Below are 21,015 nucleotides of genomic sequence, written 5' to 3'. Positions count from 1 at the left end.
TACTTTTCTTTTCTTGAACCATTTTAGAGTAACTTGCTGACACAATATCTGTTAGCCTCAAATTCTCTGGTGTCTAATTTCTGTAAATGAGAGCATCCTCCTACATAACTGCAATTCAACCATCAAAATCAGGAAGTTAACATGAATGCATTACTACATTCTAATCAAAGTCCATTCAGATTTTTCCAGTTATCCCCAAAGTGTTCTTGATAGCAAAAAGTTCCGGTTCAGAATCATGTACTGCATTTAATTGTAATGTCACTCTAGCTTTCTTCATCTGGAACACTTCTTCAGTCCTTGCTTGACTTACATAACCTTGACACTTTTGAGGACTAAAGACCAATTATTTTGTAGAATGTCCTTCAGTTTGTGTTAGTCCTAAAGGTTTGTCATGATTATGTTCAGATTTTCCTTCTTAGCAGGAATCGCGTGGATAATCATTGCATCCTATCAGGTGACACGTGATTTTAATTTGTCCCACTTCGGTGATGTTAACTTGATTAAGCTGCTGTCTTGTCAGGCTTCTCCACTGTAAAATTACTTTTTTCTCCCTTTTCTAATTAATGGTATTTCTGGACAAGTCATGGGAGTACTTTGAGACTCAATAAATATGTTATTCCTCCTCAGACTTTTTTTTAAATTGAAGTATTGTTAATTTAAATTTTTATGTTAATTTCAGGTACACAGCACAGTGATTCTGTTATATATATTTATATTTTTAAGATTATTTTCCATTATAGGTTATTATAATATATTGGATATAATTCACTATACCATACAGAAAATCCTTGTTGCTTATCTATCTGTTTTATGTATAGTAGCTTGTATCTGTTAATCCCATATTCCTAATTTATTCCTCCTCCCCTTCCCTCTCTCTTTTGGAAACCACAGATTGTCTTCTATATCTGTGAGTCTGTTTCTGTATTATTTTTAGCTTCCACATATAAGTGATATCCATATACTTGTCTTTCTCTGTCTGACTTACTTCACTTAGTATAATGTTCTCTAAATTCATCTATGTTGCTGCAAATGGCAATATTTTGTTCTTTTTTATGGCTGAGTAACATTCCAGTGTGTGTGTGTATGTGTGTGTGTATCTCACATCTTAAGCCAAGCATCTGTTGATGGGCACTTGGGTTGTTTCCATGTCTTGACTATTGTAAATAGTGCTGCTGTGAATATTGGGGCACATGTATCTTTTCACATTAGAGTTTTCTCCAGACATACCCCCAGGAGTGGGATTGCTGGATCACATGGTAACTCTAATTTTAGTTTTTTTAAGGAACCACCGTACTGTTTTCCATAGTGCTGCACCGATTTACATTCCCACCAGCAGTGTACGAGGGTTCCCTTTTCTCCACACCCTCTCTAACATTTATTATTTGGAGACTTTTTGATGATAACCATTCTGACTGGTATGAAATGATACTTCATTGTGACTTTGATAAGTACTTCTCTAATAATTAGAACTCATCAAACTTTTAAATATTTATTTTTTTGTATCAGTGTGGAGTCATAAGTTCCCGTTTTGTTCAAAGAGTCATAGTCTGTTACTTATTTTGATTCTGAATGGTCCCAAATTTGGCCAGTAGGAGCCCATTCGAGTTAGTTTCTATGTGTTTTCACATGTCTCCATTATTGCTTTACATGTTGAGTTCACCTCTTATTTCCTGCATGCTTCCTTTCCTTCTGGTTCGTATTGTAAATTTCTCTGCCTTCACCCTGGAAACAGTTATCCTGGCTCCTTTTAGTGGAAAATTGTTTCTAGAATCAAAATCCATGTTCCGTATGTGTTCATTGCTATTGGGGTATTGCTGTTCCCAGGCCCTTTCAGTGGACAGAGGTAGGAAATATATGTATGTGTGTATAAGACACACACATATGCACTTACATCTCTATTTCAATATCTTTATATACTGAAAACCATGGGTTCCCCCCAATACCTCAAATTCTAATCCAACACCATAGAGCTCATTCTAGTTTTCTACCTTTCTGTGTTTTCACCCCTCAATCTCTAACATTTGAAAAGTGCCTCCCATGATTTGGCCAATGCCGTGTGGCCCATATACTGTCGATGCACCCTGCCGTCTCCCTCCCCAGATGTTGGCCTCCAATAGTCCTGGTCAGTTGGCTGCGGCTGCTGTCCCCCTGCGTGAATCCTGTCCTCATTTTGTTCTGGGTTCAGCTCACCATGCCAGCCCACCCTTGATGTACCGGCAGTGATGCCTTCCTCATCGAGCTCTGAAGCATCCTAAAGGGGCTTCAGCACACCCTCCCTCGCCTCCCCACCAGAGGATGCTGGCTGTGCTTAGCCCTACTAATTCGGCTTTCCGGCTAAACTGTTCAGGAAGGGAAAGGGAATGACCTTTCTCTTTATTTTGACTTTTAAGTTATTGTGACTTTTTTTGCTCACAAACAGTTTTTAATGATTATTACCCTTCTACTGGATGTTTAGTTATCTCACACACTTTTTGTTGTTGTTATTTATATAAATAGTGTTTCTAGGCCACCAACATCCACATTTTCTTCATTATATTTTGTGGTATTTTTGCTTGTCACCTTGAGTTCTTTTCTTCAGATTAATATTAATTAACTTGCCAATTAATTATTATTTCTGATTTGATTATTACTTACCAATATTATAGAAATAAGATGTCAGAAAATGAGGCAGTTGGGAATAAGACGATTCTGCAGATAACTTGTGGAAGCACTACTTCTTTCTTATAATAATATTTTGAATGGAGACAATTTTAAAACCTATTACACAGTAACCTCTTCCTGGATTTAACGTTCAAGACATGAGTTCAAAAGGTCCGAGTTCCTTAGCACAGCATAGAAAGCCCTTCATATTGGCCTCCCAAACTACCTTTCTAGCCCCATTTTCTGCCACTTCTTATTTTGATAACCTGCGCTGTTGCTGTACCGCATTATTTTTCCTTTGCCAAATATGCCGCATTCTTTCATATTTCTGTGATGATGTTGGATTACCCAATAGGTAAGTAAACAGATGCTCAGAGCACCAACCAGGCACAGGCACCAGATGATGAAGGGAGGGAAAAGAGTATTTGATATTCTATGAGCATCAGATTTATTCTCATCAAAGATTTACTCTAATCTTTGTTGGATTTCCTTGCTCCTGATTTACAGTATGGAGTTATTTATATTTTGAAATTAAATAGAAGGGTGAAGGTTAAGAGGAAATATAATACTCAAGAGGAAATGCAATAATCTTTTCTGTGATTAAGACCTCTCACAGTTTATTCAGACCCTCTGTGCCTTTGTTTTTGCTGGATCTGTATACTCTGCTCTCTGCTTCCGACTGAATTACATGATATTCCATCCCCTGTGTTTGATTGTACATCTATCATATCACTTAGCACATTGTGTAATAATTACCTTTTTAATAGTCTCTCCCGACTAGACTACGAAGTCCATGACAAAAATGACATGTGCCTCTCTAGCCTTCCATTTCCTGCATCTAATCCAGTGACTTAATGCAAAGTAGCGACTCATTAAATGTGTGTGGTCGAACTGAGTAATTTATTGGCTTGTCTGTAGATGCAGATGGTGGCCCTTATAGAGAGGTTAAGTGATCTCTCTTCAGCTTCAGGATGCTTGATTCAATAGCATCTGCTAGGAGAGAATTTGCCACGTCCGAGTAGTCCAGTTTTGTTAGTACATCAGACTGTTCAGGGAATAGGTGGTGCTCAGAGAGAAGCAGTCTGAAAAAGCCGTAGTAAGATTCTTATGCAACAAGATGATTCAATAGTGGGTTTTCCTCCCAGCTGGCCCAGTGTTCTAACAATCAGGATATATATTTAGATTTTTCTACATTTATTTTTGTACATACATGTTCATTCAGTTACAGTAGTCCTTTAAAAATCAAAGAACCTTTTCAGTTAGATCTGGATCAGAAATGCAAGCACCTTCTGATCTTTATACTAGAGGGAGTTTAAGGGGAAAAAAAACATTTAAAAATTCTGTTGTTGGATAGGTTCCACATGACCACTGGCTCTTTTGCTGCATAAATATCGTTTATCTCTGGCTTAACTTGTTCCTGTCCTAGAATGACAGTCCTGCCCAGACTATGAAAAATTCCCAAAGACCATCTTTTGAGCATGGAACCACCTGAGGAGAATGTCTTCTAACAACACTGAGTCCCAGATTCCAGTTAGCACTTGGAAGCTAGTTTGTTGTGGGTATTATCACAGATCTGGCGTAAAATAGGAAAAACAACAATTTAGTGATTTTTTTTCTCCTGGAATGTTAAACTTATTGATTATCAAAAACCGTCCTCTATTCTGAGATTGTCTTTTACTTTTTGGTTGTTAAAATATCCTTTTGCCCTTTTTTTAATGAAAGCCTTAAGGCAAGATGTGTTTCAGAATTTAGGTTTTTTGTTTTTCAGGCAGTTTGTTTGTTAATGTATCCTATATTATGTAACAGCCCCAGCAGAAGCTGAATTGACACCCCATAATCAGAATAATATTTCTTCAGTGAAATGTAGGATATTTCTACTACGTGAGTTAGAAGCGGCTTGTGGATAGCCTCCCATTGGGTCCGGTCAGACTTTTCTGTTGCATGAATTGAGGTCAATTCAGATTTTGCTGCCAAATGAGTTGAGTTACAGACAAGAAAAAGGACCATTTGATTTCCAATTGTTTGGATCTTGAAATTGTGGATATGGGATAATGTATTTATTGGTGACTTTTAAAATATTCTTACGTTGCAAAATAAAGTTGGCTACCCTTTGTAGGACCCCAAGATGTTTTTGATATTTCACTGGTCCACAAAACCCAAAAAGCATGGGAAAACACTCCCCTGAATACTATTGAAGTGAATAGAACTTTACTTTTATACTCATCTCTAGCCAGTGATAATGTAACCTTTGCATGTTGCCAGATTCCTTAAATATGCTTTTAATCAAAGTAAATTGAAATTAAGTTTATTTTGTACCAGCTTGAGGAGAATGGAGCAAGAGAAAACCACCCACAAGTGCCAGCGATCGGTTGGGATTCTCTGATACAGATTGTTTCTCGCCTGAAAGAACCTCTTGGATGCATTTGTTTGGCCAAAGAGATAAGTGTACTTTAGACCCTGTAGGTCGGTCTCTGTTGAGAAAGAGAAATAGCAAATAGCTATGTGAATTTAGATTAACTGATGAATTTTTGGTATTTGTAGTTTATGTTTCTGTCCATCAAATGGGCTAACAATTTCCATCTTACAAGTTTAAAATGAGTTAGCAGCTATGAAAGTTCTTTGACAATAAAGACCACTTTAACATGCAAAATCGTTATTTTAGGAATAATTCCATAGCTCCAATATATTGCCACACATTCATAATGTATCATTGTCCCATCAGGCTTCTGGATGGAGAGGTGATTTGACCTCTTTATTCTGCATGGTCTTTTATGGTTCTCTTCTCCAGCATCCTGGCAGGATATATTACATAGGTAAGAAGTCAAATACTCTTTGCCTTCAAAATTTTGTGAAGGCATATTTACCTAATTAAAACCTCATAAGTGGATATGAGTTGGTATACATCCACTTGTCTTCTATATAGTATGAAGTCATAGAGTCAAAGCAACACAGCTGCATAATTCTTATTCTAGCAAATTTGTCCAGAATGTAGACTTGGTAAAACAATTATTGTACCTAGTTTTGCTATAATTTGGCTCTTACTTGCTTACAAACCGTATTTCTCAGTTAATCAGTGTGCTAGTTATTGATTTATTGACCCTCAGGTTCAATTCCTCCCTATTTGCCTGCTCTGTGGACATGGACCTGAGGCCTTTGAATATTTGCTTCTTTTACCACTTGGTGTTGAAGCTTTGTTAGTGGAGGATCCTGGAGGGGTGTACCAGGAGGAGAGGGTTTTGCCTCCTGGTTCCTGTGAGCTCACTAAGCAGACTGTTCAGGCAACTCCGGCATCTTCTCTGTGCACAATTTCTTCCCCAATTGTCAGGAGCTCTTCCTGGCACCCCTTTAGACAGTTCTGTGGCAGAGTGCTTCAGGTAAGGCACTTCCAGAGGGCGCATTTCCAGTATGTTCCAAATGATAGGCTCATCTTTGAAATTTATGGAAAACTCCAAAGCTGGGTCAGTTTTCCAGAAAATCCAAAGATGAGCACCACATCAACTTCTCTGCCCTTCAGTGAACTGTGTCCTCTCCGTATAGGGCCTGGGTCTTGGCCGTGGGTGGGAGGCACTTCCTGGGAGTCCTGGCCTTGGGGGAGAAGTCTCTTCCTTGGGTACTTTATCTCAGCCCTAGAGGGAGTAGTTGTTCCTCATACCTGACATTCCTGTATTTTTAAGAATTCTCTTCACTTCTCACTAGCCAATTCCCTGTTATTCTAATCCCCTGTCAGAGTTAATAGTTCTTTTTGTGAAACCTCCGGTTCAGATTAGTGTTTGGCTTTTCTCCTGATTAGGCCTAGACAGATGCAACCAGGTAAATGTCCCTACAAGTCACCTTATACCACTTGCAGGGTGACTCTTAAGAGATGATACTATTGTGTCTGTAGTTGAGAAAATCAAGACTACACATTTCAGAAATCCTTTAGGGAAATGTCTTAAAATACCGTGAAGTTGAAATGTTCTTCCCTTCAAGCCTCTCTGTGCCTGTGGATGTCTCCACTCTCTCTCCCTGGCCCTCACCTTTGCTGTTAGTTACTCTCATCCCTTTCTCTCCCTCTTCGCTTTTATAAACTCCATTTCTAATCCCAGCTCTGCCTTTAACAAGCTGTCACTTGAGCTCCCTGTGTCTCAATTTCCTTCTTGGTGAAGCAAAGATAATAAAAGATCATAGATTAATGAAATCAAGGATGTGAACATGCTTTGTAATTAGTAGGGCATCATACAAGAGCAAGGTGATATTATTTGCATTTATTAAATGGTTTTGTCTTCCACGTTTTTCATTTTTCAGTTGCATTTTCTTTTACAAGCTTTCAGGAGCCTTCAGGGGTGCTTACAACCTAATAAAACATATAAATGCCTGTAATTATTAGATGAGGCAGAATGTGCTGGGTGCCAAAATAGGGGAACAAAAAGGATTATGGGGACCCTGACAATTATAATTTAATTGTGGCCTGAGGATTTGTGGTTTAGTTCCAAGGAATAAGGAGAACCACCTGATCTTGAAGGATCTAAACTGCCATTTGTTAAATTACTGTGACACAGATGGGCCTTGTGCTAAGCACCTTACATGTATTGTCATCTTTAATCTTTACGTTTATTCTTAAATTATTTTATTATGTCTTAGACTTATTTTCAAAATATTTGGCTTGGAGACAGTTTTTTGTTCATTTGTTTTGTTTTTTAATTGAAACTCCCCTCCAGTTTTAGGTGGGCAGTCAGTGGCAGTAAAGGTCTTCAAGATAGAAAATTCTACTTTTTATGCAGCTCTTCAGATATATTCTGTTTTTGTATATATCCATGGATACTAGCATTTGAAAAATTGGTTAAATGCTTTCACCTGAGAACAAGAATAAATTGAAAGATTCTCCATGATAATCTCTACATTGAAAAAGGGAAATGATTTGTTTAAGAATTATTCTGTCTTGTTTGCCAGTAGATAGTGTGTCAGTGGGTGTAGTGCATTCTAAGGGATGATATGGTTGACTACGGGAGGAAATGTAGCATACTATTTAAATTAGAGATGGGTGCTCTTTGAATGCAAAGTATTATGTCAAATCACAGGGTGAGTGCATCTCCCAGTGGAAGATGTTGCAAAGTGCAAGTGACTGTGAGTTCTTCCAGAAAGCACTAGCCCTCCCGGCTTGGATTCTGCAAGATTCCCACCAAAGGTACTTCACCTTTCTCTTAGGAAGTCAAGGGGTGTAAGTCTTCAGATTTATTAGAAAGCTCTTCTTCAGTTTTGAATTTCTTTGTGTTGATTTGTACGTTTGTTCTTTGTCAGTTTGCAGGCAAGATGGCAACTTCCTATTTATTTGGCAAACATAATATGTGAGCATAGCATGTGCAGTTTTAAAAAACAGCTCATGTGAGATCAGTGTTTTCTGAAATCTGGCCTGCGTGCTACTGGCAGTATAAAGATGACAGGCGGCACACAGACTTACACTTTCAATTTGAATAGGCTTGTTGTTTGTTGTAATGCTTATGATGAAAAAAAAGCCTGGTGTATCACACTTGTGATTTCATGGATATTATTGCTGAAGTCAAGACTAGAGCAGGTAACAGCATCTCATCCAGACCAACTGAATTACTCGCCGTGCTCAGGCATGCCCGGGAATGCATGGCTGCGGTCTTTTCAAGGAGAGAGCAACACTTTACATCCAGAAAATGGTAATTTTTAAATCTATGAAGTATTTGTAGGATATGTCATTGTGAATCAAGCCTGTGCTCTGTTTTTTTGTTGGTGGTGGTTTTCTATTTTTTTGCTGAACTAACATGTATCAGTGGGTAAAGTGGAATTTTTTAAATGTAAAGGTGCCAGACTGTGAAGGAAATGCTAATATTAGGGCATGATTTTGATGAAATCAGTCATGTATCTTCATATATGAAGACCTAATTGACTAATTACCTGAACCATCTGCTGCTGATGTGAAAGGTCCAACTGCAGAGAAAACAGCTATCACACAAATATGATGAAAATTATTGGAAACTTGTGTTTTCATAAGCGAGATAAGAATGAACCTCTTGTCTTACATGTCATATGTTTGGAGATACACATTTTGGTGTGAAATCCTTTAACTCCACATGTTATTTTGAAACACAAAAGACTGTCCTGTATAAAACCTACCCCAGGGGTTCCTCAAAAAGTGAAACATAGAATTACCTTATGACCCAGAAATTCCACCCCTGGGTATATACCCAAGAGAAGGGAAAGCGGGTAGGCAAACAAATGCATGTACCTGCATGTTCACAGCAGCGCTATTCACAAGAGCCAAAAGATGGAAATAGCTCAAATGTCCGTTGACAGATGAGTGGATACACGTTTTGTGGTGTATACGGACAGTGTGATATTTAGCCATAAACAGAAATGAGGTACTGGTACTCTACACATTGTGGTGAATCCCCAAAACATTACGCTCGGTGAAGGAAGCTTGGCACAAAGGGTCACATAGTGTAGGATTCCATTTCCATAAAATATCAAAACAGATAAATCCATTGAGACAGAATGCATATTGGTGGTGGCCAGTGGCTGTGGGCAGGGGAGAATCAGCAGCAGCTGCTTAATGGGTATGGGTTTTTATGTTGGGGCAAATGAAAATATTTTGGGACAAGATAGAAATCGTGGTTGCCCTATGTTCGGAAGGCACTAATTGCCACTGAATTGTTCAATTTAAAATTGCTAATTTTATCATATGTGAATTTCCCTTCAAGAGAAAAAAACCTCACTCTACCCCATAGCGTGGGTGCGTGTGGTACTGCGTGGGGAATAGAATGGTGTGAGTTTGTGTACAAGCAGGCATGTCTTGTCTTAGGAGTTGTGCCTGTTTTTATAGTTGCTTTCTCATTATGGTAAGCTATAGCAGTTTCCCATTTGCAGTAATAAGTGTAAGTTTCCCTTTTAAGATAAATGCACATTTTAAAGGGTTGATTTAAAGAAAAAAATAAATAATAAAGGTAATATTGAGATGATAAACGAAGGCAATTCACTGATGACTGAAGAATAGAAAATTTTAAGAATCGTTATTTCATGTATAACTGAAAAATTGTGCTCTACACTGGAATTGGCACAACATTGTAAAATGACTATAAATCAATAAAAAATTTTTAAAAAATAATCATTATTATTCTGTTTTCAAGCCAATTAATTTTTATTGAATACATATTAGATACTGGATGCTGTTCATCAAAGGTGAGTAAGATGTGTTTTTTGTCTTGGATACTTTCAGCCTAATAGAGGGGGTAAGCCATATCTGTAAATAATTTTAAGGAAGAGGCTGAATGTGCCAAGTGCAAAAACTAAAAACAGGCTGAGATCAAGACTAGGTACCTGTTGGATTACCAGTCCCACTGAAGAAAATGCTAGACTATATACGGGGATAGGGAGCAGAGACGTGCTTTTGACATTAGATACAAGGAACAGAAATAATGAATAAATGCAACAGACAGTGTGTTCAAGTTCCATAGCTGTGGCTCTTTCTTACTCTCCCATTTTCTCTCAGCCCTGGGCTCCCCTCTCCCTAGCAGTCTCACATTTAAGCATAATGGATACAGAGCTTAAGCAGTGGCCTCTGGAGCTGGACTGTCTGGAGTCAAATTCCAGTTCCAGCATTTGCTCACTGTATAACTTCGATCATATCACTTGATTGTTCTATTCCTTAGTTTTCTCTTCTGTAAAATGGGATATTAATTGTACCTACATAATAAGCTCGTAGTAAAGCGAAATTGAATGATTTTGTGAGTAAAGCATTTGTAACACTGTTTAGCACATGGTAACTAATTGACAAATGTTAGCCATTATCATCGTCTCTGATTAGTAAGTCCTGTCTGTTGTCTCCCAAAAACTTGTTGTAAATGTCCCCCACTAACTGCTTCCCCCACTAACTGCTTTAGTTTAACACTTTATGTTGTCACAATTGCAGTTTTGCCTTAACTAGTTTTGCCTCTCTCTGTCCTCACCATCCCCTCTGTGTCACTTGACTGCCTGACGAATTGCTGCTTATTCTTAAAAACACAGCTCAGGTGTCACGTCTGAAACTGGCCTGATTGTCCGCCGTTCGGGCTCCCCACATGCGCTCATGTCGCCTTGAGCACACCTCCACTGTCATGCGTCCCACATCGTATGGTGTGCTTGATGTTCCCTGGGCTGTGACCACCTTTAGGGTTGTGAGGAACTGGGCTGACTCAGTTTTGAACTTCCAGCCTAAACACAACTAAGGTAGATGCTTGTTAGTTGTTTGAGGGGAGGTGGGGTGAGGCTGGTGAATGTATTGCCTTTGTTTGTGAAAAGTTAGCTTACAGTCTTTATTTCCAAGGCTGAGGTGAGAGCAACTGGAGTCTAGAGGAGAAGGCGTTCTCCTCTAGGAGTGTTGGAGAGTGTCAGAGAATCAAACAAATTAGGCTTCAAAAGGGTGGAGCCTGATTTGCAACTTAAGAACAGGCAGAACTTGTGTGAACAGAGAAGAGGCTCCAGCCTAGGCAAGGGTATTGTTTCATGAATTAAATGGATGGTGGGAGGAAAATCCAGCATCTCCAAAATAGAAGAGACCACTTGCCGAGGGTGTGTATATTGGGGGAGGGGGAGGAGTTATATGTTGAAAAGTATAAGTACCTTCCTATCTATCAAGGGCATGAATTCTAAAGGTTTATTTACAGATCATATGTTTGGACAGGATACATCATGTACATTACAGTGAGGTTTCTGGCCCTGCCCAAAATATTGTATTTAACCGACTTAAGTAGCTGACCTATCCCATGGCCAGTACTAGCCTGGGCTGCAGGGCCCGGGGACAGGGGGTCAGGAAACGCATGGTGGATTCCTGACTTGAAGACACAGTGGTGCTGCAAATTGAGCTTTGTTGTTCTATCTAATCTCAGTTTCTCTTTCTCTATCTAGTGAAGTTTCTCCAGCGACAAGGCCCCCTCCTGCTAACTTCCTTCAAATAGCACCCCACCCAAGGTTGCCAGGATTCCAGAAGGCTCCCTCTCACCACCAGCCTTCCGCATTCCCTGAGGGCAGCAGCTCTTTGCTAGTTGAAGAAATTTGACTGAACTCATTCAGATCACCAAGGTGGCAACAACTGATAGCCACCTCTTCCTGGCAGCTGTACTTGGTACAATTTGAACAGACTTCTTTTTAGCTAAAATGAACCTGTAATTGCTGGAATTTCTGGCAATAGTACAGAGCAAACAGAGAGAGGGTGGGAGGGAAGGAGGGAGGGAGTAGGCACAAGAGTTGGAGAGAAAGTTTCTGGGAGGGAGAGCTGGCACTGTAGAAGATAGAGACAAGGAAAGCCTCTGCTAATTTCCCTTTCCACTCTGCCTCCCTCCCCCAGGCTGTCTTCTGTGTAACACTTTGTGTGGATTCTCTTGAATCCATAGAAACTATAAGGTGAAATTTTAAAGAAAAAAATATAATTCCCATGGCAGTTCTGGGTAAGGAAGATCTGTGTTTTCCCAGTTGTGTGCAAATCTGGGATGGCTTATAATGGGAAGTGGGGTTGAATAAATAAGGTGGGTCTGGGGTTGAGGGGAACTTGAAAGTGGAGTCAACATTCACACAAATAAAGAGTCAAGGAAGGTTGAGATGATGAAAGCAATAAGGAAGGCATAATTAATTACACATTTTGGATTAGAAAAGATGGCATGTCGAATTCACTCTTGGCTGCTGTGTGATTGGTTAATATAGAATCCTATTTTTTGCTGCTGATTTTTCATTATTCTGGGACTTAATCCTTTAACTGTCAGTGTCAGTCTCCTTGCTGTCCAACTGTTCTCTATGGCTTCTGAGCCAATCTTTCTTTTAGGATTCAGGATCCTATAGGCTTTTATGATTCTTGTATTTCCAACTAGTGCATAGGAACTTAGACACTATATTTCCTCTAGCCTTTCTAACCATACCCCAGAACACACTGAAGATAGTGGTTAATGATCTGCATCAGTGAGCCCTCACAGCTGCAGAAGCCACCACCCCTCTCCCCAACCCTCTGCATATGTTAAACCTTGTGAATAGGCTCTTCCCTATGGGGAACTGCATTGTCTTTTATTCTTTATATTGTTCATTATGTTAATATCCTTGCCATTTCTACTCTGCCAGTTGCATAAAGGGGGAGGCCGGGAAATGGAGTGAGAAGGGGTTTTGAGACATTTCCTTAAGCCTAAATTATAATTCTCATATTGGAAGGGAAGTTTTGTAGGTGTTTAATCAAATATGTATATTTTTCTCTCTTTTGAAAGTTACAGGGGCTTGTTGGCATTGGCCTTCCTGTGCTTCATTTGTGTATTTTACTCTTGACTGCTCACCATACCTTTTGAGTTACTAGTTATTGGTGATGTGCAATGGCTTGCTTGGCTGAATCCACTATTTTATTTTTTTTGTTCAATCTAGTGGAACTGTTATTGTCAAAATTGGATTTTGTGATTTACTCTTTCATCATCACCGGTTACAATAATTTAATAGGATGTAACAGTTTATAAAGAATATGCTTTTATCCTTTTCAATTAGCAGTCTGTAGAAATGAGACCCTTTTTCATTTTTCAATGTTCATTGGTCTAGGTGGTGACAAGCCAATGAAACACATTTTCTCAGTTTCTAGCTTTACCAATACCGTCTTTACTTAGACAAATGATAATTGGCATTTCCCTTCTTTATTGTAGCTGTTTCCTTTGTTCAGTTCACTTCATCAGTCACTTATTGAGCCATCCACCCCTCCATCCACCTGTCAACTGAAGAAAAACATGCAGTCCTGTTTTATTCAGGAACCTTACTGAGGACTGTGCCTGAGAGACAGCCTCTCAGGTAGCTCTGAGGAACTGTTCCAAAGAGGTTGCCCAGGAGCCAGGATATATAGGAGTTTTTGCTGGGAAGACAAACAAACATGTAGTCAAACATCAAAAGATAACTACTAATCACAAAAAACAGACATCTCAAGTTAATGATTTTAGTGCTTTTCTATGTATGGGAAGATGCAAGAATCTCGGCTCATTGAAGTTACTGTCACAAATGCATCTTAACTATCTAGGGCCAGTATCCTGTTTTTCTCCATCCTGAATCCCCTCAGGGTACACTGTCTTAGTGCTGCCGTGGCTGATGGCTTGATGGAGGGCAACATTCATTGTTTACTGAAATGGCAGGCAATTATTGTTTTTGTCTGTACATCAATTATAAAGTTGTTGTATACTTACTATCCTGGGCACCCTGCTAGGCCCGCACAGTGTCTATCACACAAACATTAAAAGGCGTCATTTAGGTATACCATTTGCAATTGTTCCTTTTAATTATTTCTTACCATTCACATCTTGGTTTAGAAAATGTGGAGGAGGAGAAAAAAACTTTCCACTAGCCTTCTAGGTTCTTCTGGATGATCTAAGAATTAAATTGACGTGTGACAGATTTACAGGAGAAAATCAAATTTAATTTTGTATCTATGGGAATTCCACATATATGAGAGGTTCAAAGACAGAAAGATAAAATGAGAGGTATATACGCCATCCTGAGCTAAGGAATGGGATAGGGGCCTGGGACTTCCAAGGATAAGAGGGTCATTCACAGTGAGACCAGAGGGAAGGGGGCAGGGCATTCATTCATTAAAAGAATGACTCAGCCATTGAGGATATCACAAAAACTGGTTAGAACCAACTAGACCCAAGGTGGCAAAGATTTAACTCCCAGTAGACCTTGAGCCTCATTATACGCTCACTATAATACATTATCATGCTAAACGGCACACCCATAGGCGCCATGACAGTTCCAAGGCTGACCATAAAAGGCCAAAAAGTGAATGGTGGAGCAGTTCCCAGAAATCCTCACTCCTTCCCCAGAATAGTTGGAATAATCCTCCCACCTTTTAGCGTATGAAATTACCCAGCCCATAAAAACTAACCACCCCCCACCCCCTGTCCACTCTCCCTCCTGAAATGGACTGCACTCTGTCTGTGGAGTATGTATCTCTCTAAATAAACTTGCTTTCACTTTACTATGGCTTGCTCTTAAATTCTTTCCTGCACAAATCCAAGGACCCTTACTTGGCAGCCCATCCCATGGACTCACTCGCCTAAGACCTGGGACATAACCATCCCCTTGTGCCCCATTTTCCTGCAACAACAGGACTGTAAGAAAAGCATATGCTGGGTAATTAGGTGTTTGCTCTGACATATAGATGGGCCACTCAGATAAAATTTATCTCTGGTAATAACTTATTTTGGAAAAGACCCCCAATTTAAATTCTTCTAGGTAGTTAAAGGGGGGTGGGGTGAGGTTTCTCTTGAGCTTGCAAGTCTTGATCGCCTTTAGCTCAAAGTATCCTCATACAAAAGTGGTACATTTGGGGGAGGCTTGTTCTGAACCCCTTGAGAAGGATAAGACCCTTTAATGGTTTCCTGCTTAATTATCATCTGAAAACCGAGCTTCCTTTTGGAGGTGAGAAGAACTTCTCTGTGCTGACTTGATTTCACCAAGATTACCTCCTATGGTGGGGTTATTATATGAGTTATATATAACTGAGTTATGTATAATAAAGCCGTAAGAAAGGCACTGAGTTATGTATAATAAAGCCATAAGAAAGATCCAGCCACAACTCTCAGGAGTTTATAGTATATATATATATAGACTATTTGTTTATATAGTATATAGTTTATAGAAACAGTTATAATCCAAAGTGGCAGGAGCTGTAATGTTCTAAGTGCCATGGGAGTTTAGAAAACCTAGCACTGGAGTCTGCTAAGGGATGTGAGGAAAGGTCTCCCGGAAGGAGGTATGCTTGGTCACTTAAGTATGAGTAGAAATTGGCTTTGGTAGACAAGGAGGGCCAGGAATTCTAAATGGAGAGAATATCATATGCAAGACCACTAGGGCGTGAGAGACTATGGCACATTTCAGGTCTATGCCAAGAAATTGCTAATTGATTGATAAGAGGGAGCTCTGGGAATTGCCATTGGGGAGGTATTTCTGACATGGATGTACGTTGATCATTCTGCAACTTCAATCGTATAGCATCCTGTACCTTCATGACCTAGTCTTCCCTTCCTCTGACCATTTACTTCCCCATGACCAGTTTGAGAAGACCCTTTTTTCCCCTTTTTCATGATGTTTAGGAGTAATGTTTGTCTTTTTCTTCCCCCTAAAATGAATATTAATACAATACAGAGATGATTGATAAACACCGAATTAGATTTCAGAGGACCTAAATTCTTGTTTTTCAGTTGTCTTAGCAGCCATGTCCCTTGAGTCAAATCATCTAATAACTGTTTCTTCACCAGTAAAATGGGAATGTTCACATCTGCATCGCCTACCTCAGAGTTGGGTTGAAAATGAAAATGAGACTCTTAGAAAGTAAAAGGTCTGATAAACGTTTTTTAGTTGGAATTCTGCTGGCTGAGGCTGTCACTTAACGCTTAAAGTAAGTAAAATACTTTGTGGAGTATCTGGATAGGAAAAGTAGGTTGAAAAGTAATTGACAAATAGAAGTATTCTTACCTCTTTATTAACTCCATATGTCTGCCCTTCTGACTGGAATGTTATCTAGTTTATGTCTGTGTTTCCAAACTTAACATGATTGTGGGGGAGGGTATAGCTCAGTGGTAGAGCAAATGACTAGCATGCAGGAGGTCCTGGGTTCAATCTCCAGTACCTCCATTAAAAATAAATAAATAAACAAATAAATAAATCTAATAACCTCCCCCCGACAACAAACAAACAAACAAACAAACATGATAAATTTCTTTCTTCCCAGTGGTCCACCGTGTATAACTTAGCTTCTTTCCAATTCTCACTATAACTATTAAATAGTAATGGATTCAAGACTGATGTTGGTAAGACATGAGTTGTTACATTTCATAGTCAACCTTGAATAGTTGACATCTATTAGGTAGTTTGAATTACTGATGGCTTACCCTGAATTAGTTGTGTTACCATATAGTGGTCTGACCTGAGTTTTGTTACGTTTTAGGAATATATAAGAGGGTTGTGCCTCATTTAATTAGGAATGGGAGGTTTTGGAACTATGGCCTTCTACTCCCTTTTCCATTTTTCCTAATCCAGTGACAGTACAGGCAGAGTTATTGGTAACAGGAAAAGACACTTAATTCATTTTTTTTTCCCTTTGACCCCACCTTTCCCATTAGATTGAGTAATAAAACTACTGGAATGAGATAACTTACCTGAAACATGCACTTCTGGGCTATGGGAATATGAGCAATTGCTCCCAATATAAATATCCCCAACCAATCCCTTCTTTAGATCCATGGTTCTCAAAGTCCGTCATCCAAGAATATTTCTGCAAGACAGAAAACTCTGTAAACCACTCATCTCATCCTGCTCTGGGCCACCTTACCTAGGCCAGAAGAATGGAGAAGAGCACTGCTAGGCACAAGATGACACGATGACACTATTTTCAATGGAATGTAAGTGAATTATTTATACTCGTTTAACATAGACCCTGTCATCAAAAATAACATGAGACTTACTGTGGACTACTGGGAGGTAGTTATTACTCCCTTTTCTCCTTTTACAACTTCTAGATGAGCTAGTTCATGTGAATTTGGATAAAATACCTATTCTAGTTCAAAGTAGAATATAAAATGATTATTGCTTTTATCTGCCAGGCTCGAGGGAAATACTCTAGCAACTGTTTTGTTTTCCACAAAACTAAATGATGAAATGGTCTTGCTTATTTTCTCTTCATTTTAAAGTCTGTGGTACCATTGACACATAGTTTTAAAACATTCTTCTGAAGACCCAATGGATTAAACCATTTTTATGTCCTCTAAGTACTGCCCTTTTTTGAAGATTTCCTGAGAAAAGTGTGGCACACATCCAAAATCACATTCTTCATTTATTTCTGTATTTGAATTTTTTTCCTTACAAGTGAGTAGTAAGGAAAGTGGTCAGTTTTGGCAATCAATAAACAAGAAAGAAGGTGTAGACAGCTTTTATCTGGGGCATTTTCAAGTCATTGAGAGGATATTTTCAAGTATTAACTGCTTTTTGAATTTATTGGCAGAATCCTCTTAGCCCAATTTAACATAAAGTAGTCGAGGAAGATGAAAAGATTTTTTATTGTCTACATAAAAGAAAGAACTGTGGTTTTTGCATCATTGCATAAACCTAAGAGACGATGCACACATAAAAAGGATAAGACAAAACTGGATGCGAAATGCCAGCTTCAATGAAAGCTTGTCTGAGAACTTGACACTGAGCATCGTGGACCGTGGTTCCATGGGGAGAGCACACGAAGTATTTACACCCCAGGACATGTTTCTCTGGTAAAGCTTTTTGTCCTAGATTAATCTCAGGGCTGACACTATTATCCCTTTTTTAACACACCCCCCTTGTTACACTAGGATCTTTTCCCTTAATACTTCATAAGATTCGAAACCACCTGGATCCACCCCACTCCCTTCACTCTCCCATCTGTTTCTGTGGCCCTCATGAATTCTTTTGGTTTATGGTATGGACCATCAGGTGAATTCTCTTGTTTTACTGCAGGTAGTAAACCCAGTCACAGCCCTCCCCTCCTTCTTCCCCCACCCTCCTTTCAGCTCTTTTTTTCCCAAAGAGCTCCATCGTTCAGCTCTTCTGTTGGTATCCATTTCTTATTAATTCTCCGAATGTTTTGAACCAGAGCTGAGATGTATGTAGCCAACAATGTTGCACAGTAACGCAGCATCGCTGCCCAATACAGATCCACTTCCCTTAAATCCATATCCTTTTCTTTTTAGGCTTGAGAGCGGTGAGGAAAGTTCCTGAGATTAGTGTGTAGGGTGAAGTCTGAGGAGGTTTGCTTTCTTAGGCCACTTACCCTCATGTTCTGACTTTTGCCTGAGCGTCATCTCCATGCCATCTTGCTTCACTTTCTAGTTAAAGGGTCCAAAATGTTTCTTGACCATTGTGTGCTAAACATTTGGAAGAATGCATCGTCCATGTGTTGGAGGAACATTTAAAAACTGGAGACTCAGATTACCATGGAAGACATCACAGAAAAGAATGCAATTGGAGTTGGATCTAGAAGGATGAATTGAGTTTAGAAAAGTGGAGAGGGGAAGGAATTTCCTGCAGGAGGACTTTGAGAGCAAAGGAGACGAAGGACAAAGCAAGCTGGAGAGATACAGAATGGGAAGTCTGGTAGTGAGTTCTGAGTGTTGGCTACAGTTGTTTGATTAATTCCTTGAGTGAGCTATTCATTCAAGAAATGGCCTCTCTTAGCTCACGGGGTAAAATCTAAACTTCTTTGCTGGCATATGAGGTCTTCTGTGCTTTGGTTTCTGTATATCTTAAAATGCATTCCCCTGAACACCATAAAGTCCTTCCATTTATACTGAAGACTTTTCTGATTCTCCCAGCATGTTGTAACCCCGAGACCTCCGTGCATCTGCGCACACTGTTTCTTCTAGAGTCCACCTGGTGAAGTCCTCATTCTTCAGCCTCAGTTGCAACACTCTTGTCACTGTTCCTCTGTTGCTGTAGAATCCTGGGCTTGTACTGTTAAAGCTTCTACACCATATATTGTGCTGTCAGAGTACACGTTTGCTTCCCTCCCTCAACTAGAAGCTTCCCGAGAGCTCGGGACTGTGTCTTATTCACCTTCACATCCGTATCACCCAGCAGAGTACCTACCTAACATGTAGCAAGTTCCTGACAAATATTTGTTGAACAAAATATTTACTGAACATTGAATTTACGTCACGTACAGATGGATTTTAAGAGAGTCATCTAGAAGCTGTGTGATTGCTGGATTCAAGATGGGAGATGCAGAGAGACCAGTTAGATGCATTTCTTTGAAGTAGTTCATTTGTTTAAAAAACAAACAGTAGGGAGTAGATGCCTGGAAAATTGGTGAAGAATAAAAGAGAAGACTTAATGACTGGCTACTAGGGACGTAGTAGAGAGGGAAGAGTTAAAGATAATAAAGATTTAAGGTAATATAACAAATAACAGGACAGTAACCCTTGAAATCATAAGATAAACATGTCTTTTTTTCCCTCAGTCACATCTCCTGGTGTCAGTCTTTGCCTCACCCCACCTCTGCTCTGAAGATGAACACACTGTTACTGTTTGGTTTACTGTCACTAAGCTCGAGATTCATGAGGTTCTGATCTTTGTATCTGATCAGGAGTTAAGATATGAAATATAAATAGTTCAACCAGGCTGACTACAATTTCCTATCAAGGGAAGGTGTGCAGCGCATAGATTTTGAATGCATAAAGCTCGTTTCTGCTGTTGGGAGCTACAGCTGTGAGGTGCGATACCAGGCAGATGCACTGGGGTGCGCTACTGTGTAGCAGAGCTTAGCTGTGCATCACAGCTCTCAACTTTAAAACTCCAGAGAATTTGATGAGAGAGGGAGCCACAAGAACATGACAAATGATGAGAGTTCAAACCTTAAGAGAAAAATGGGCTTATTGGTAAGAGACCTTCTTTTCCTTTGTTTACTGCTGTTACTTATTCATTAAAATAGCAAGCCTGTTGTTTTCATATGTGGCTAGGAAGCGGTGGACAAAAATCAATTTTATATGTATTGTAGAATTCAGGAGACATATTGGTAACCATGGAAAAATCACAGGAAGCGTGTACAAGGCTTGATTTTTGAAAAAAATCAGGAAGGAAATTTTACTTTATTTCAGACTGTGATGTAGATGTATTTATGTAGCTTAAATGTAATACAGGTTAAGAAATATATGTATTTTTTAAAAGTTAAAATAAAGAATAGTGACTTGTGTGGAGATACATAATTTCACTCATTTACCAGAAGGTGGCACACCAGATTCTTCTTAAATACACAAAGGAAAGGAATAATATTAATACGAATATAAAATAAGCTGTATTTAAAGATACTTTAATGTATTTTTAAGCAAAAAAAAATGTAATTGTTATTTGCTGGGTGAAGCTTATTGCTAATACATGACAAATATGAATTTAACCCATAGTAGCTTTTTGTGATTCAAAAATAATGTACGTGTATAGTAAAAGTAGACTTTGAAATAGTATTGCCATTAAGGAGATGCTGTTTTGAATTTATCATTCTAAAAAAGAAATAAAATACTTGCTACCTACCTTTTGCATAAGAAAGAAGTCATTAGATGTTGGATAACATTCTGGGTAAGGTTTCTGCCAAGCTCTTTTTAAAGATACTGTTAGACTATGACTTAGATTTAGTTGTGACTTTAATAATGCAATAGTGCTTGTGAGATGACCCAGAAAAATACCAAAAGTGTTATTTTGAAGAAGAAGTTAGATAAGGGTAATGGTTAGTAAAATTCACTTTCTATAAGCTAGTAACAACATAAATGAAATACATGTAAATAAATTGAATTTTGTGGTAGAGTTCCTCAAACAGCTGCCAACATACTTTAATTTTTTAAGAGAGTTGACTGTTGCCAGCATCTACTG

The 21,015-nt window shown here is 39.0% G+C and overlaps 1 protein-coding gene across 9 annotated transcripts in view; it reads left to right on the top strand.

Annotated features, from left to right (window-relative positions):
- KLHL13 (kelch like family member 13) overlaps positions 1-21,015 on the top strand; it is a 156,645-nt gene that overhangs the window by 68,112 nt on the left and 67,518 nt on the right. For 2 of the 9 annotated variants that reach the window (XM_032475582.1, XM_032475581.1), the window contains 2 exons: positions 16,867-17,030; positions 19,613-20,030. The exons of 6 other annotated variants lie outside the window; for them this stretch is intronic. In XM_032475582.1, coding sequence (XP_032331473.1) covers positions 19,990-20,030 — 41 coding nt within the window. In that variant the 5' untranslated portion in view covers positions 16,867-17,030; positions 19,613-19,989. The remainder of the gene's footprint in view (positions 1-16,866; positions 17,031-19,612; positions 20,031-21,015) is intronic. One more of the 9 variants, XM_032475585.1, reaches the window with a different exon arrangement.

This window comes from Camelus ferus, chromosome X (assembly GCF_009834535.1).
Source record: "Camelus ferus isolate YT-003-E chromosome X, BCGSAC_Cfer_1.0, whole genome shotgun sequence".
Classification (NCBI taxonomy): Eukaryota; Metazoa; Chordata; class Mammalia; order Artiodactyla; family Camelidae; genus Camelus; species Camelus ferus.
The sequence above is the reverse complement of the archived record's forward strand: the minus strand, read 5'-3'. Positions and strand labels throughout refer to the sequence as shown.